Source organism: Cucumis sativus, chromosome 1, assembly GCF_000004075.3.
Source record: "Cucumis sativus cultivar 9930 chromosome 1, Cucumber_9930_V3, whole genome shotgun sequence".
Classification (NCBI taxonomy): domain Eukaryota; kingdom Viridiplantae; phylum Streptophyta; class Magnoliopsida; order Cucurbitales; family Cucurbitaceae; genus Cucumis; species Cucumis sativus.
Window position 1 is genome coordinate 29854113 of NC_026655.2, and position 18295 is coordinate 29872407.

General features: G+C 30.3%; 1 protein-coding gene across 1 annotated transcript; it reads right to left on the reverse strand.

The window, feature by feature from the left end:
- Positions 1 to 14777: 14777 nt before the first annotated feature.
- On the reverse strand, positions 14778 to 16331 carry LOC105436351. The gene is made up of 2 exons (XM_011661921.2): positions 16071 to 16331; positions 14778 to 15140 (listed from the first exon to the last, which is right to left on the reverse strand). Exons 1-2 carry the CDS (start codon positions 16275 to 16277, stop codon positions 15108 to 15110), a joined length of 240 nt encoding a protein of 79 aa, XP_011660223.2. The 5' UTR covers positions 16278 to 16331; the 3' UTR covers positions 14778 to 15107.
- Positions 16332 to 18295: the final 1964 nt, after the last annotated feature.

Consider the following 18295-nt stretch of genomic DNA (forward strand, 5'->3'; position numbering starts at 1 on the left):
AACATAAAGATATAACATAGATTTAGATAATATTAAATAATCATTAATATCTATATTGAAGTTCTTCTTTGGAAGGCACGATAATGTACAATCTTTATAATATTTAATTTCACATAATTGATAATTTAAATGCTTAAATAAATTAGATACATTAGTTATCTTTAGATATAATAACAATATCTAACCCAACATATGATCAATTAACCACAATAAGATTCAAAATTATAAAACTACTAATTACCTTTGAGCAAATTAATTGTTTTATAATAATGAAAATCAATACACTTATGACAAATCATTAATGTTTCATAATACCATCTCATTCATCAGCATCAAATGGATTTGACAATCTGGCCACTTTGGTGAATAACAAACGGTTCATAACATAGACATCATGATAAAACAATTCCAATTAATTAACCACAATAAGATTAAAAATTATAAATCTACTCATTATCTTTGAGCAATTTAATTAAATGTTTTATAATAATGAAAATCAATATACTCATGATAATATATATTTATGTTTTATAATACCATATCATTCATTAGAGTAATTTAGTTAACTTTAATATGATATATATTGAACTTACTAATTTGGTCACTTTGGTGACTAACAAATTATTCGTAACATATATATATTACAACAAAACAGTCGTAAACGACAATGATAATTGAACTAACGTAACTTTAATTTGATATTTATAACACTTAATAATTTGACCACTTTGACGACTAACAAATTATTTAATTTATATTATATTTATATATATATATATATAATATATATATATATATATATATATATATATATATATATCAAATAATCACAAACAAATATATATGCTTTAAATTATTTGTGAGTTAAGCATAACACAAAACGACAATAAAACATAATTTGTTGTACCAAATTTTATGGAACTTAAACATGCATAATTTAAAACATTATAATATTTTAAATTTAAGCAACTCAATCATGAGAAAAATAGTAACATTAATGGAGTAATTAAGAATCTAATTAATCTCTAATAACTTTAATCCAAAAAGAAAAATATATGAATTTTAGAAAACTCTAACTTTGATAGTGTGATTATCTTTTGTGATTATCTCTAGATGATATCTTTATTTTCTTTTTCTTTCTTTTTATTTATTTTTCATAATAAGAAGATACAATATTTTTTAGGATAAGAAGATAAAAAAAAATATTATTCATAATAAGAAAATAAAAGATTATCTTCTTCGTGACAAGAGGATAAAAGATTTTTCTTCAAAATCTAAAACTTATTTGTTTTTCCCAATTAAATTTCATTTAATATCTATATAACTTATTAATTTGGCCACTTTGGTGACTAAAACAAATTATTCATAACATATAAATGTCAAATAACATAGTTTTTAAGGGATTATAATATTGTAAGATTTGTAAAATATTAATATTGCAAATAATTTTATAACTCTTATTCAATCTAAACGACATAATTAAATCACTAGGATAAGTTGATACTCTAAAGCATACTTTATATTCTTATCAATATATATCCATAACATATAAAATATAAGTTATACATAATTTATGTGATCATCATATGACGTTTCTATGATATGACTTTATAAGTAGTTGCACAGATTTCAAAAATTTAAGAATAATAGATTTAAACCAACTGGATCAATTTTGAAATCTCATGTAGATTCTTTAATATAAAAAAATATTAATAAACTAATAAAGAAAAACAATCATATAGAAGACTTATTCCAAGAAAAATCAACCAAAGAATCCTTAAACGAATTAAAATTTTGGTGATTTCTTAAATACCTTTATTGATTTAGTTATTTACCATGATTATTTTAAATAAAAGCCTTTGAATGAAGAAACCTTTATAAAAATAGGGCTTGAAATTATTAGTTGTGATGCATCTTGATTTTATATCTTACTTGATATTGTTACCATAATGCATATTGATAGGAGGAGAATTAGACATTTTGTATGTGTTCATAATTTTTTTTGGGAGAGCTAACTTCCTTGATATTGTTTTTGATGATTACAAATGGGGAGAAGTATAAGAAAAATATGTTTTTATGAATTTGTTGCATAATTGTTTCTATTAAATAATGCATATTTTTTTAGACGGAGAATTAATTAAGGACGAAGAAGTTTCTTTTTTCAATTGTTTTCAAGTATGATCTTTGTGGTGAAATATATACATGAGCTTTATGGTTATACATCTTGATAATAGAATTACTTGTTGATCATGTGTGTTTCAAGTTATTTTTCTTCAATGATTTGTCATCATAAAAAAGGGGAGATTGTTGGCTTTTTGGCCCTTAATCTCAAATTAATTTATTTTAATTATTTAATTAATTTATGTTTTGATGATAACAAATCTGATTTTTTTATTGACAATTTTATTAATTTGAATAGACCATATTGTAGAGCTTTGAAAAATGATTCCAACGCCTCTTTAATCACCTAAATCGAAGTTCAAACGAAGAAAATATTGCTAAAAGAAGCTTAACGGAAAAATAACCGAGATGGTAACGTGACGACCAAGCATTCAATTTGAACCAATTAGAAAAAGCCACTTGGAGTAATGAAGGAGTAACAAATGTGGTTTTGGTTATGTTTTATTGGCTTTTATAAAGAAAATGAATTTAAAAAGAAAATGACTTTAATATTATTATTTTTCTTTGTCTAACGGCTAGTTTTTTTTAAAAAAACAGATGGTGAAGTTGCTTTATTGGTTTTTTTTTTTAAACAAAGTATTTTGAAAAGACATATTATTATATTATTATTTGTATTGTATCTAACGACTAATTGAGTTTAAATATCAATCATTCATTTTTCTTTTACTTATATCTAATGACCCAAAATGATTTTGAATTTATCTTTCCACTCTTTTTAAATATTTCACTTTTCTCAAACTTTAAAATGACTAAGATTATTAAAACTTTACAATCCTCAATAAGTACAAAAAGTTAACCTTGTTATTCTCTTTAAAACTTCCAATTTTTATTTTTTTCATCTTATTCTTGAGAGCTTCTTATTGTAAATTTGTGAGCTTCAAATTGTATACTCACTCTTTTAGAGAGTTTTTTTTTGTGTGATTTAAAAACTTCAACATATTGTAACGGTTGGATCCTAACCCGTGGAAAGGATCGAGTTTGCTCTTGAACCCGAAAAAGGAGCAAGAATTGGTTCGGCTCAAATCCGTGGAAAGAGTCAAAAGAAGATTTTCAATCAAAATCCCAAGAGGTGCTTGGAAAAGTGGATGTAGGTTGAGTTTAGCCGAACCACTATAAAATTACGGTGTCGTTCTTCACTAACTCTTTTCTAATTATTTTTTAATTTAATTTTAGTTACATATTCTTACTGGTTGAGTTTGATTACATACTTCCATTCATATATTTTTATCAATCTTGTTATTTAATAAAGTTTACAAAGTTCTTTATTTAAATTAAAAAATATTTAATTAGTTGAATTTACTTTTTATTTGTCAAAAAATTTATTTAAACCCTATTCACCCCCTCTAGGATTGCCATATTGATCCAACATGAACTACATGATTTATGAATGGTCTTCTAAGTGATTGCGTTTCTCTCGCTTGACCTTCTTTAACTTAATTAATTTTTTTGATGGGAAGAGTGAACTACTTGAATGAGGCAAAGTGAGAGGACTAATCTCTAAGGTTCTATAATTTATAGACACCACTTATCATAGTGTTTAATTATGACATTATATTTGTTTATTTAATAAAATAATAGACTCCAAAGAGATAAAATGACATATAATCCATATGAACCAGAATAATAATAATATTATATTTAAAATAAATCTAACACGAATAGTAAAGAGTTTGTAGTGTATGTGGTGAATTAAGAGATGATGGGGCCTATTGGAGGGTAGGACTAATTCCAAAAAAGATTCTAAGGAAAAAAATGGTTTAAAATATAGATAGAAAAATATTATTTTAGTAAAGCATATTCTTTAAAAAGGTTTTGGATAAATGTTGACATTATTTTTCTCATCAAGACAAACGATGACGTGTTCTTTAAAAAGCCAAAATTCTTCTTTATTTATGTTAGATGTTCGCTTTATCATAATAGAAGATGTGATGTTGGTAGTCTATAAGTTTGCACTAGAGCAAATGACTTGACAATTATGTTAGGGTTTGTGGTAAAAGTTATGTCGAAGATTGAAATTTTTTTGGATGAGCCAAATATAAATAGAAGTTGCACCATAAACATCAATATGGTCTCACATTGAAAAGGTTAAAATTTTAACGGACGAGTGTCAATCAAATTATAAAAGGAATCTTATGATTTTTGTTTCAAAGGGTTCAAATATACTAACATTAGTTTTTGTTTGTATCGTCTTGTTAAGAGTGTGAGTGGTATAAAAGTTTGAGAAAGTGTTGAAGAGGAGGGTGGTCTATCTTTCTTTTCTTTGGAGTTTTCACAATTATTGGGTTCCCTATTTAAGGGTTTTCATTTAATTTATCAAGTATTTGTCCACTTAATCCTCCTATGGTAGAAATGAAAGATTTTGTCCAACAAATACATAAATAAAGCCACTTAATTACTAGCCAAGATATGAAGAACCTAATGGAAAAAGAGGTATAACAAATAGAATATTGTCCTTGAAAAGGATTTGTGTTTTGATCTTTCCAACCATGGTGTGTACTTCCCTATCATAAAGTTGAGTCATAGAACTTTTAGGTGTCTTCAAAAGGAAGATAAAAGGCAGACTCTGAAAGAGGGCTAGCTATTGTTCTGCTTACTAAGCTTACCAACAATACATTGTGTAATTGAGAGAATTATATCATATCCATCAAGGAGAATAAGAATATATTTATTTGAAAATATTATGATTTGCATGTAGCCCTATGTACCAAAATATAACTAAACTCTAATAAAGTTAAAAGGGTATGAGAATATTTGCATTGCCTTTAGGATTCTAGCATAGTTCTAGTAGATAAGGATCACAGTGTATATCTTACTATTCAAATTCCATCTTCCATCTCCATATATGTTGAAGTAAAAAACTTTTCCATCTCTCAATTTGTTCAAAAGGAAAAAAAAAAAAAAGAGAACAAAAATTATTCTTTCATGTAAGGTGAATAATCAAAAGAAAATCTGAAAAATAGGAATTAAAAAAAATTATTTCAAATAAAATAAACGATTTGAAATATTTTCAAAATATAGCAAAATTTCATAACCTATCCAAAGACACAATAAACTTCTATTAATGACGTTGATAGACAACCATATAGAGTATCTATTGTTAGATTCTAATTTTTTTTTTCTATATTTTGATTCATTTTGCTATATTTGAAAACAATAATTGAAAAGACAATGGATTTAATGGAAAAAAAAAAAGTTCTATTTCACGTTTCATCACTACACAAAAATAAGAGGTTTTCTATAGGACGTTAACATTAATGCCAAAACTATAAGTCGGAATATAGGGACTATCTCGATGCCATAATAATTAGGTGTCGAGATAAAGGGTTATCCCCAACAACATATTAATTTGGGAAATTACATAAAATGACAAAAATAGAAAAAAATAGATCACGACACCTATGTTTTACCTATTGAAAATATGGCCAATATGATAAGTAATTAGTGATATCAGACTATCTACCTCTAAATTTACTGTTTTTACAATTTAGAAAATGGATGACATATGTATCCCAACGACATTAAAATAGGCCTCCAAATAGCGGGTCTTGGGCGATGCTTTTTTTGCCGTTGGGAAAGCCCTAAACATATCCCAATTTTCATCTCCTCCTTTGTTTCACCCATTCTCTCCCACTTCCTTGATAGCCTTCTTTCATGTTAAATTTAGCTTTTTCGTTTTTTTTTTCTTGAAATTTGTTGAAACCGTAAATATATAAAAGTTCTAGAAAATACAAAAAAAAAAAAAAATTATTTGCTTTAAATTTAGTATGTGTGTACATTTACTTGATAGAAACTTTGGCTGGTAAATTGGGAGAATTAAACTTGATTGGTGCATTTGAGAATTAATTAGGCAAACTTGAGTTCAAAATTTACTATGTATATTGCTTTAAATTTACAATATTTATTTGCTTTAAATTGAGTGTATGGGTTGATTTGTTTGAAGTTAAATAGATAGAAACTTTGTCTGTTAGATTGAGGGAACTAAACATGACTGTTAATGGTGAGTTGAGGATTATTGGTGTAATGAACTTGAGCTTTAAATTTACAATGATATCTACCCACTGAATTGAAAGAAAATAAATATTGTAAATTTAAAGCAAAGCAAGATGCATGCCATGCAAGTATTGTATGAATGCAACGTGGAGATCATTAGACATTATTCACAAATGGATGTCTCCTTCGTACAGTAAATGAGTCTATCGTGGAGAACCAAATGGCTTTATTGTTTTGAGAGTTTGAGCATGCAACTCATTCAATACACGATGATGGATTACGTAATGCAGATTATTTACTGAATTCAATTAAGAAAATGAGATGTTGAATATATTCTAAACGATCAACGAGTTTGAGCTGCTAAAATAGATTTAGATGAAGAAGACATTGAAAATGAGTTACACACTAATGTCCAAGAAGGAAATACTTTGTCACACATCCTCCACATTTAACCAACCATATTTTAAAAAACCAACACATATTGTAAATTACCCTCAGCTCAAATCTTGGTTCAAAAATACAAATCATTATAAGGCTGGATGCCCACTTTACACAATTCAACTCTTAGATATTAAACTCTAGGAGAGATCAATCTTATGGCAAACGTTTGCTTGGGATTACTGTATGCTTCAAGTATGTCTGGCAGAAAATGTCGACATGTGCATATTAGCTAGGTGGGATATTGGATTCAGCATATTTATACACCAGTTGGGTAATGGGTACAGAGGGTTTGGTGTGGTTCTCTAGATTTGAATGGAATTTACATCGATTAAATCTCTGATTTGTTTGAGGGAACGTATGATTATGCTAGTTCGCAAACTTGCATATATTCCTATGGTTTTTTTATTATGATTTGGTTTGATATGTTTTGGGTTATTTGATCACGATTGTACTTGAAAATCGATTAATTGAATTGATCTTGAGTTGTAAAATGTTTGCCATAAGATTGGTCTCTTGTAGAGTTTAGTATCTAAAAGTTAAATTGTGTAAAGTGGGTACACATATTAGAGTAATTATCTATCCTTCTTTGCATATCGACGAGAGTTATAAAATGTCACAAATTCATATATTTTGACATTTTTTTCGTCAAGAATATGACAATCTTGACAATTTTTTTTTAAAAAAATTAAATGTCATATACTCCTCCATTACTACATTTGTTTAACAAGAAAATATATTAAATGACAGTCCCTATTTTTCTTGCCCTCCTATCATTACACATACTGGTTCAATTACAAAGTACTTTTAATACAACACACTCGTATGGAAACAAACAGTTAACACTTTAATACATACATTATCATACACTTTGTAATATTTGTTCAAAAAGATGGACTAATAACAATTTTTGGTAAAGGGTTTATAATGAAAGAATAAATATGGACGTCTTTTGCTACAAACAAGCTTAAAATAAGTACATTGCAACTAAAATTTTGCTACCCAACTCTACAAAAAAAAAAAAAAAAAATCAATCAATTGCTCCAATATGGGTTCACCCATCCAATGGATTCTTGCAAAACATAGTAAGAAAATAAAACCTCATTTTAGAGTATGACTCACCCGTCCAATGGATTCTTGCAAAACATAGTAAGAAAATAAAACCTCATTTTAGAGTATGACTCACCCGTCCAATGGATTCTTGCAAAACATAGTAAGAAAATAAAACCTCATTTTAGAGTATGACTCCACACATCAATATAAGAATATAATAAGGTTTTACCCTTTGTAATGCCAACATAAGGTACCAATTCCAGCCCTAGTTAAGAGGAGAGAAAAATTGAATCTACTTCACCCAATTATTAGCTTATAATATATCTTAATACATCCCCTCCACCCCCACCCCCAAGTATAACTTTTAAGTCATTTAAATTAATATCAATAAAAACTCATAAGAGTAACATTAAAAGGTGTGCGTCTTAATTATGGAGTAGTTACTGTTACTACATTCAAGATTATCATATACAAATCATAGCTTAACTAACAGTATTTGCATCTCGAAATACGAGCAAGTAGGACGAAACTACTGAGAGGTTGTTCACCTTAACTATTAGTAAAAATATAATCATGCAATAAGGTTATTTGCAAGAAATGTTAAGTGGTTGAAGTTATTTGCGGTTTAGGGTTAGGCGGGAAGCAAGGTCTGACGAAAAAAATGTCAAATTTGATTTGACAAAGGTTAACGTGTAGGGTTAAGGATTTAAGCATGACTAGGTTGAATATAAAATTTACACGTATAAAGTTTTAAGCAGAAGCTGGAGAACTGAGAAGAGTTTATTCATGACTAAGTTAGTTTAAAGACTCCATAAATATGAGGATTTAGGTAACTAATGAGGAGATGATGAGAGTTTTTGTTGAAATAAAGTGATGTTGGTTTAGCAACGTGAGAATATGCTTGCGAGAAGAAGAACTTCTTTAGTAAAGTTTGGTGAGTACTTTTCTCTCAAATGAATTTATGTTAAAAACTTTATTATGATATATCTTTATTGATTTGAAAGAAGAATTCAAATGAGAATGCTTCAAAGAGATTTCTATGAAAAGTTATGTTTTCAAGTATGTTTTATAATGTTAAAACTCAATTTGATGATTATGATTTCAATACTATAAAATGGTTTTCAAACCATTAACTATTTATTTGAGATGATGCTAACTTTTATGTGCACATAAAGAGTGAAGGCTACCATGGGGTGTACGAGCTACATGTTGATAAGAAGTTGGCTTATGCATTGAAATGAGCGTATAAGTCTTAGCAGCCTGAGCAACAAGGACAAGTCTATATGTTCTCGAATGTTGTTGATACAATAGTCTAAACGCAAGGTATTGGAACCAAGCATAGAGATCGATTTGGGATCCTTGGCGAAATGAAATGATTTGTTAAGCATAAAGAAAGGTTTATGTGAAATGAAATGATTTGTCAGTACGTTTAAATAATTTGATATTATTTTTGCGAAATGATTATGAAAAGGTATTACAAAAAGTTTTCATAAAACCTCACTAAGTCTTTTAAACTTACATTTTAAAAATCTATCTTCTAGAATCAGGCGTTTAGGCCAAGTAGAGAAGAAGGTTGCAAGATTTGCGACGAGGTGATTCAAGATGTTTCGAAAATGGTTAAGCATTGGTTATTTGGTCAAAGTATTGTAATAATGTATGAAATGCATTCTATTAATAAAGTATACGTTTTGGTTTGTATTTATTTTGCTTGGCGTTACACTAACCACCGTTGCGTTTTGAGTGTTGTTAATAGTTTAAAAAGGAGTTAAGAATAAAATTTGTGATAAGAAAATTTCAAAGTTGTAACTAACTAGCAGTCTATTCCACTACTTTTGCGTTTTGGTCACAGCGTGCGGTTTGGAGTGTGACATCTTCTTGTTATTCTCAAGGTGAAAATCAACAGAGTTTGTGGGCTTATGTGATTTTGGTTTGGTGAAAAGGAAAACGTTTAAGAAAGATTTTCTTTTCTTCTTTCTGGAAGAGATCAGATCGTTAAGCAGAGAAGAGAGACCACTCTTTCATTATGTATCTTAACCAAAAAAATACAAAGGGAGATGGAGCCTAGAAAGTTATCAAAATAATTTCCTCCCTTTTCCTCACGTAGAGTAACTCCGGTTATTCTGTTATTTAAGTTTATATTAATTGAAATAATATAAAATTAATATATTTATAATATAAAATCAATATAAATTTAAACTATATTATATCTTACATAATATAAACTTTATATTATATTATATATAATATAACAAATTGTCTAAATCTCATATAATTTATAATTCTAATATGAATCGAATCCATATTAATTTTAACATATAGTTTATTTATGAATCTTATTCATATTATTATTATTTGAATATTGAAATATTAACTTCTCTCATAAAAACTTTATAACATAATGTATCAAAATATACAATTTATTTCTTTTAATCAATTTGAACAAATCAAATTAAACCAAAATAAATTTAATTTCTATTTATCCTTATTGAACTAACAAGGGACCTTGTGGATCTACAGATTGAAGCTCCAATAATATGAGATTAATTAATTAAACTTTTTAGTTAATTAATTTCTATTAATTAACTATCAGTCATTCCACTAAAGACTAATAGTTGCACTCTTCTTACTATAGATATATTCTTATGTTCATTAGATATAACCAATCAATAGTGCAATGACCCTTCACAAATTGCTCGTAAGTACAGCTAGACAAAAAATTGTCGTTTTGCTCCTGTAGTTACATTTAACTTCTTAAATACCATTAATTCCTCTAATGAATAATAATTATAGTCTCATAATAATTGAACTCCTCTCAAGTCAAGAGAGGGTGTGACACTACATTGTTCAAGACTTGGAATCATCCATTAAGAGAGCAATTTCTCTACTTATTGTATCTATAGTGAAGGAGTGAATTCCTTATTGTGTAACTGTGTTCCCAATTATCCAATCAAATGAATCCCCAAAATGGTAGTCATATTGAATCTACAATATAGGCCACTTTCATCCATGTAAATCAAAGGATCGCCTTCGTAGGTAGGAGTTTACAACTTACTCAAGATTCAGGTCAAGTAACCTATGGTCATCCTGGTGAAAAACAGTCTCAACTAGTAACGGTTTAATAAGAGAAACTATTCATTTCATAGTCCAGTCTTATACGAACTCCCTGTCTAGAATACTCTTGCTCTAATATCTCGACATGAATGATTAGGATCAAATCATTTATAGCACTTTATAACAATTATAACAACTACAAAACAAGTTGTATTCATAGTGTCACCAGGATAAGGTATCCAACCTTATCCATCTACTACAGATTATCTAGATTATCACTTAAACATTATTCACTTGTAGATCTCCACATACATGTTTAGGTTACATAAGATAACATTAGATGTTAGTTTATTGGTTTTGTAGGTTAATGCAACTAAATGTCAAATAAAATAAAACACTTTATTTTATTAGATAAATAAAATGTTTGTATAATATTTACAATTACAAACTACAATACCACAAGATCTAGGCCATCAACCCCAACAATCCAAGTATTCCCTTAAAATTTCAAAGAATATCATGATAGCACAAAACAACCCAAAAACAGTCCAACAGTGCCCAATGACATAGTGGATAGGGCTGGCCGCACGCATGCCCAATGGGCCTAACCTCACAGTGAGGGACGTACGTCGCGTGCCAAACTCACAATGAGGGGCAACACGTGCACAAGGCCACACATCAACCCCACCACATGTCCACGCAGCTGAGCGCATATCTTACCGCTCAGTTCTGCCATGACCTAGCCACAAATGTCACAACAACACAAAATAACTTCTATTACCAAAACACCAAGTCCATCTCGCCTAGCATGCATGACGTTCACCTACTACCCATAATAACGTTTTTCATCCAGAATACATGACCAACTTTGAAAACTAATAACTTAAAAGCCATAATTTTTTTGATAAAATTTCCTTCTACAAAGTTTCTCAAAAATGTATTAATTTTCTTACCTCAAAATGTTAGTGCAAAACTCTAAAAGACAAGTTATGTAGCCTTCTTGGAATGCACTTTGCTCAGTTTTCTTCAGGAAAATGACCTTCTCACCTAAACTTGATCTAAACGTAAGCTTCTTCAACCCAAATTAAACAGCAATGCTCTCTCATAAACTAGACACAATTTCTAAACTTTCAAGATCAATTTGAGTGATTTTTCACTAGTGAGTTGTGAGAAAATCTTAAGCGAAGTTGCCTATTTATAGAAGTCCTTGCATGTAAATAACTTGACACCTCAACCTTGCTTAATCCACCATTAAACCTCCTTAAGACACGACAAACTTCTCCATCTCAAAATGCATGTTAACATGATTAAGACACTTGGATTATTTCTTAAACCATTTGCTATAAACATGTCACATAGTTGTCCAAAATGCCAAGCTAACCTCCATGACCATCTCGCATAGCCTTGGCCGCCCAACACAAAACGCCTAACCTCTATGATACTTCTTTCTCGCCAAACTTATACGTCCAAAGCCCCTTGCTAACCTCCAATCCTTTCTTGCCTAGCCCATTAACACCTTAAACACATAGATAACCTCTTTGGAGGTTATTTCGCCTAGCTTCAAGCTCAACGCCTAGCAACTTCAAACATCACCTTGTTCTTTGGAGGTTTTTCACACCCACAAGCTTCCTCTTGCCTAGTACAATTCCAACGCCAAACACTTAACAACATAACTTCTTTACACTTGGCCATCATTTCAACCCTCAAGCCTTAGCCTTCTTCTTAGCTGCCTAGTCCATAACAATCAGATAAGCTTAGAGGTTCTTAAGCTTCATCTTGTCGCCATTAAGCTTCATTTAGAGGTCATTTGGTGTCCTTTTGCCACCTACATAACCTCTAAACGCCTAACTTGTCTTTCCTTGACACTTAACCTTCCCAAGTATTTTGACTCCATTTTCCTATAAATTTATTCTCTTATCCTTTGGCTAAGTTCCAAAGATATTACAACTATATTATTTTTAGAATTAAGCCATAATTTATTATTATAACTCTTATGTTCTTATTATTATATAAACATTATATTAAGTTTTAAGTTTTATTGTTTAATGACCGAAACAACAAATATATTTGAATTGAACGTCATTGATTATGTAACGCCCTAGGTTCATTGTTTGAATCAAGGATTTGAAATACGAACTCAACACCTAATAACCCTTAACATTTTCATGCAACCTGATAACGTGTTTAAGGTAATCACACTTAATTATAGAGTTCCTATGATTCAGCTAGTAAAAGAGAAGATGCATCTTGATAGTATAGTTTTATCTTTTCAACTCTTTAAAACCTCTCTTAGTCTACTTTCATATTCTCAAGATCTTCTTATTCAAATGTAATCTTGGTTCATTCATTTCTCACTCTTAAACCCAAGCCATTGCCAACTACATAAACAAAGAATTTGATAGGTAATTATTTTGTTCCACTAAATTTGAGTAATTTCTCTCTAAGTTTTGAATGATTTAATAAAAACATTTAGTTATTTAAAATAATTGAGTTCTTTCTTTTAAGAAAAAGAAAACAAAATGAAAAAAATCAGGATATTCTACTAGATTAAATAAAGAACTTTACAAAGATGAAAAACAGAAAAGAGGAGCAACGTTGAGGACTAGAAAGCCATCCCCAACCTTGTCCCCTCAACATCTCTACTAATGAGTTGATCTCCTAATGATTTTACATTTTCACATTTTGAAAATGAACTGTTACGACTAAGATTGATGTTGATTAAAGTACTTTATCGGTAGAGTAGTTGATGGCAAGATTGTGAAGTCTAATATGTTTCATGTCATATAGTATCCTACTTTGACCCCTCTCTTAATAATGTTCTGGATCACTCATGTAGAAATTGCTTTTAGATGACTTGCGGACTGAAGTTGTTTTCAGCAACATTTTCTAAGCCAGCTAATTTCAATGTTGAAGTTTCTGCAAAAACTAATAAATTAAAAGAGCGACCTATTGTTGAGTAGGCATGCTTTGGTAGATCAATAATCTTGAGAAAATGCATGTTATAATATCCAAGGAGCTAACATCTAATCAAGAAAAAAAAAAAGTTGTTAGGATATTGAAGGAGTACAAGTTCGCCATCGTATCTTGTTGGAGAGTGATACCAAATCTTTTAGGGAGCTTTAAATGCAATGGATCCAGGTATTACTCATCCAACTGTGAACGCCTAAAAAGTAGTTAGAAATCATAGTAATGAATTTGTTTCATGCGAGTTTAGGATGGTTGGGAATGTGATATCGATGTTAGGAAGTTAAATGATGGTTGCTTATGACATAGGAGGACCTTGAAAATCTCTTTCATGACTATTTTTTTTATGGTTGGGCTCAGTTGGCTTTGAAAGTTTTGCATTCTCTAACAACCATGTGCATGTAAAAAGCTAGGATTAATGCTTTTGACACATGTGAATCTTCACCCAATGGCTAACTTATACTCATTCAACACCTAAACCAACTTTTCTTCTTGTTCAGATGTCTACCACTTGTAAATCACCTAAGAACACTTGCTTTAGATGAGAGACAAAGTCAATACTGTCATGGTCAATACTGTCATCCAAAGACAATTCTTGTACTATATAACATCGGTTCCCAAACAAAATTGAATCAGACGAAGGGGAGGAATTCACATCCAAATTCAATTGGAAAGATGAACTCATTAACCTTGAACTAAGACATCCTCCACCGCTCCTAAAAGGTGAGTGTAAGATCTTTCAACCAATTATATAATGTCAGCTTCATGCATTATGGACATATTATTCAGTTTAAATTGGTAGATAGATTGAACTAAAAACAGTAGTTATTTCTATAAGCGTAAGCACTCAAATTTCTATACAATTAAATCCCTAAACTGATTGTCAAAGTTTCTTACATCTGTTAACGAAACAAGCAGAAAGTAGGATTACAAACAGTATTAACCCTCTACAACATATTTTCTACATGCGTGGAATTCTCAACAAGATATATATTCTAGAAATTCATCCCAGAACAAAAGAATAAATAAATAAAATATAAGATATATTGATGATAGCTACTCATTTGGTACTACAACATCAAATAATTACACACATTGAGTTTTCGAGAATGTGGGTTGCATATAAGCATTGCTTGTCACTCTTAAATATTTTCTTTTCAAGTTATGCATTCTCATGGATCACACATCTATTGCATATAAGCTGTTTGACAATGAAAATAACATATGAAGCAAAGTAGTTGTTAAGGAGACAGATCCTATCACAAGATGTCATGCAGTTCATGAACATAACAATTATGGTTCTGACATATTAAAGCTTTTTATTACTCTCCTGGTGATTATCACCATGTAAAAGGTCAATGATCATATAGGCAATCAACATGATCTACAGGCCTATAGAAAGCCAATTTGTGCAAGCTCAACTTGTGCTCCTAGTTAATAACATTTGCACCCTCAGCAATATCCTAAAATGAAGACTTTCTATAAGTCAACCTATCGAATTAAGATAAATAAAACACCAATGAGATGATTTTTTGAAAACAAAACTAAGCGGATCGACCAAAATTATTCCAATTGAAACAACCTAGCATTTGTTGTTAAGATCATTGATGTTTTTCTTATTACTTTTTTTGTTCATTTTCAGCTTGCACCTCTAGGGGTTTTAGACCAGGCATAAATACGTTTTTACGTAAACACATGTTCTAATGTTAGACAAAAGCTCCCCCACTTAGTGAATTTGAAAGCCACACAAAACTGTTTGACCAACAAGAGTTTCTATGAGAATTGAAAGAAGTGGAGCAACAGGTCAGTGAGAAACTAAATAACAACTTTGAACAAGATCCAAAAGAAAAAACTTTAGAAAGAGAGTTACTAAAAACAAAGAGCAGTTGAAAAATGATAAATGAAGCCCATCCTAAGAAATTGTCTCAAAACCTCATTCAGCATACCAAACTGCAATTTGCAACTAAGAGGCAGAGCTAGTAATCAACCTAGCTAACATAGCAGCAGCATAATTTCACTCAAATTGATGCAACAAAGCACTTGCAAGCTCATTAAGAATGAAGAATTGACAGTTCAACAAACACTTGTTGTATAAAGCCTCATTATCACCCATCAATTTCAAATTAGAGGCAGACCTTCTAATTTGTAAATGTAGCAGTAAACATAAAACATTTCATTTAAACTAAAACATCAAAGATCCAAAGCAATTGCAAGGTCATTACAACTGAAAATATGGGAGTTCTTTCCATTCAGGAATTCTATCAAACAGATTATGTACACTCCACCGAAAATGGGATTTGAAGAAAAACCAGATTCCTTGATGATAGATTGGAATAGAAAGAATTACTAGATTAAGCTGAATTTCAATTTAAAAGGCGTGAAAGCTTCTAAACCTGTGATTTGTCAGCATCGTCAAGGGAAAAGGAATCGGTGGAAGAAGTTTGTTGGTGGTGAAGAGATTGTTGTTGATCGGAGTTGAAGTTGACTGTGTTCTCCATATCTCTCAATCTCATGCGAACAACGCTTGTAGCGAGAATGGCGGCAGTGCCAAGAGTCCAAACCCAGAGGATCTTTAAGCCAGGGCTCTTCTCTCTCACCATATCGGAACTTCAATTCGGCCACCAATTCTCAAATGCTTACCTTTCTCTAATTTAAACATCATTTCCCATTTTCCCCCATTATTATTAAATTTCAATTAGTTGAGATCTTGATTTTTAAATATTTCATTATTTAAATCAAATAATTAAATAAAGGTTTTTTTTTTTCAAAATAAAACAAAGGGTGAAAATAATTTTGGAAAAAGAAAATTAGAAAAAACCCACAGCCCACGACCTCAAATTAAAAAAATAATACCCCGCCATTAATAAGTCTTGTATCCTTCTACTTAGTTACACGATATTGTACCTTTGTATACAATCTAAACGATCTTGTATTCTTGTACTCAATCTAAACGATCTTGTATGTTTGTAGCTAATTTAAACGATATTGTACTCAGTCTAAATGATCTTATATCAAATTTAAGTCATTTTGCTACACGATCTTGTACCATTATATCTAATCTAAACAATCTTGTACGTCCCTTGTAATTAACTAAATGATTTTGTACGTCCCATATACTCAATCTAAATGATCTTGTATTCAGTCTAAATGATTTTGTATCAAATCTAAATGATATATTAGTGATATTGGTCTATTTTTGTGTATATGGGATGGACAACTTGTCATTTAGATATTAGTACACGATCGTTTAGATCTTGTATCAATATTGTTTAGATTTTTGTACATGATCGCTCTCTGCTTGCTTGTATGTATGTTTTATTCTATGCATGTGTTATTATCATGGATTTATCATGCTAAGCTCTAATTGAGTGACTGCTCGGCAATAGAATAGGCACTACAAGAATTCAAAGCTATCCCTACACAGAAAAAGGCGTAGGCAAAAATCATGTAAAAAAAAAAACTTCTCTGACGTCGTAAATTATACGTCGACCTAGATGACTAGTCTCGACGTCATGATTTAAGGCGTCAGGAAAAGGAAGATTAATATTTAAATCTTACCTTTTTCCTAACGCAGTAAACACAAACGTCGCGAATGTGGTCCCCATTTTCGATGTCGCCTTGGCCACTTCGAGAAAAAGAGAAATTAATATTTATTTTTTTACATTTTCTCCAACACAAAACACACAAATGTCGGGAATGTGTTCCCCATTCTCAAACATCAATGTTGACCATGTCGAAGAAAATGAAACAATTAAATAATTATTTCCTTTTTTCCGACGTCATGCATGCAACGTCAGGGGAGGTGATACCTATTTTCGACGTTGCATTTACGTTGTCGAGAATAGCTACAAAATCAAATATAAATCAAATTCAACCACAAACTAACTATAAATTATAAAAGCAACACTTTTCATACAAACTTAAACTAAAATGTACACAACAATACCGTTCACCAACAATATTCATCCAACCAAATATAGAAATTATTTAGGGCAACGTCGTCTACAATCCACAATATATACCCCCTCCCCCTTCAATATAACCCTCCTCCAATTCAATATAATTCTTAAATTCAAATTGGCATTCAAACTCAACTTCAATCTCAAATTCAATTTTAAATCCCAACACTTCAAATTCAAATTCAAATTCAGTACTAAAACCTACAACTAATCAAAATCTAAATACTACAACTAATTCAAAATCTAAAACCTAAAACTAGTTTGAAATCTAAAACCTAAAACTAATTAACTAAAACAAAACAATAACTAAACTAAACCAAATACCAAAATGAAGAGTGACGGCGGCAGATGACAACGAACGGTTGGACAAGGACGGCGGCGAGCGACGAGCGGCGGCGTGGATCTCTCTCCTTCTTAGTCTCTCTCTCAATTCTCTCGGCCTTCTCCTTTCAGTTCTATGAATTACAGAACTGAAGTGGATTTTTATAAGAGAATTTCCGACGCACATCTAAAACGTCGAAAGACACCCTCTATTTCCGACGTTATAAGTAAAAATATCGAAAATAGTTTTCTCTTCCAACGTTTTACTTATGATGTCGGGAATGTATAAACTTTTTCCGACGTCGTACAAAGAGACTTCGAAAAAAATGTGAGAATTA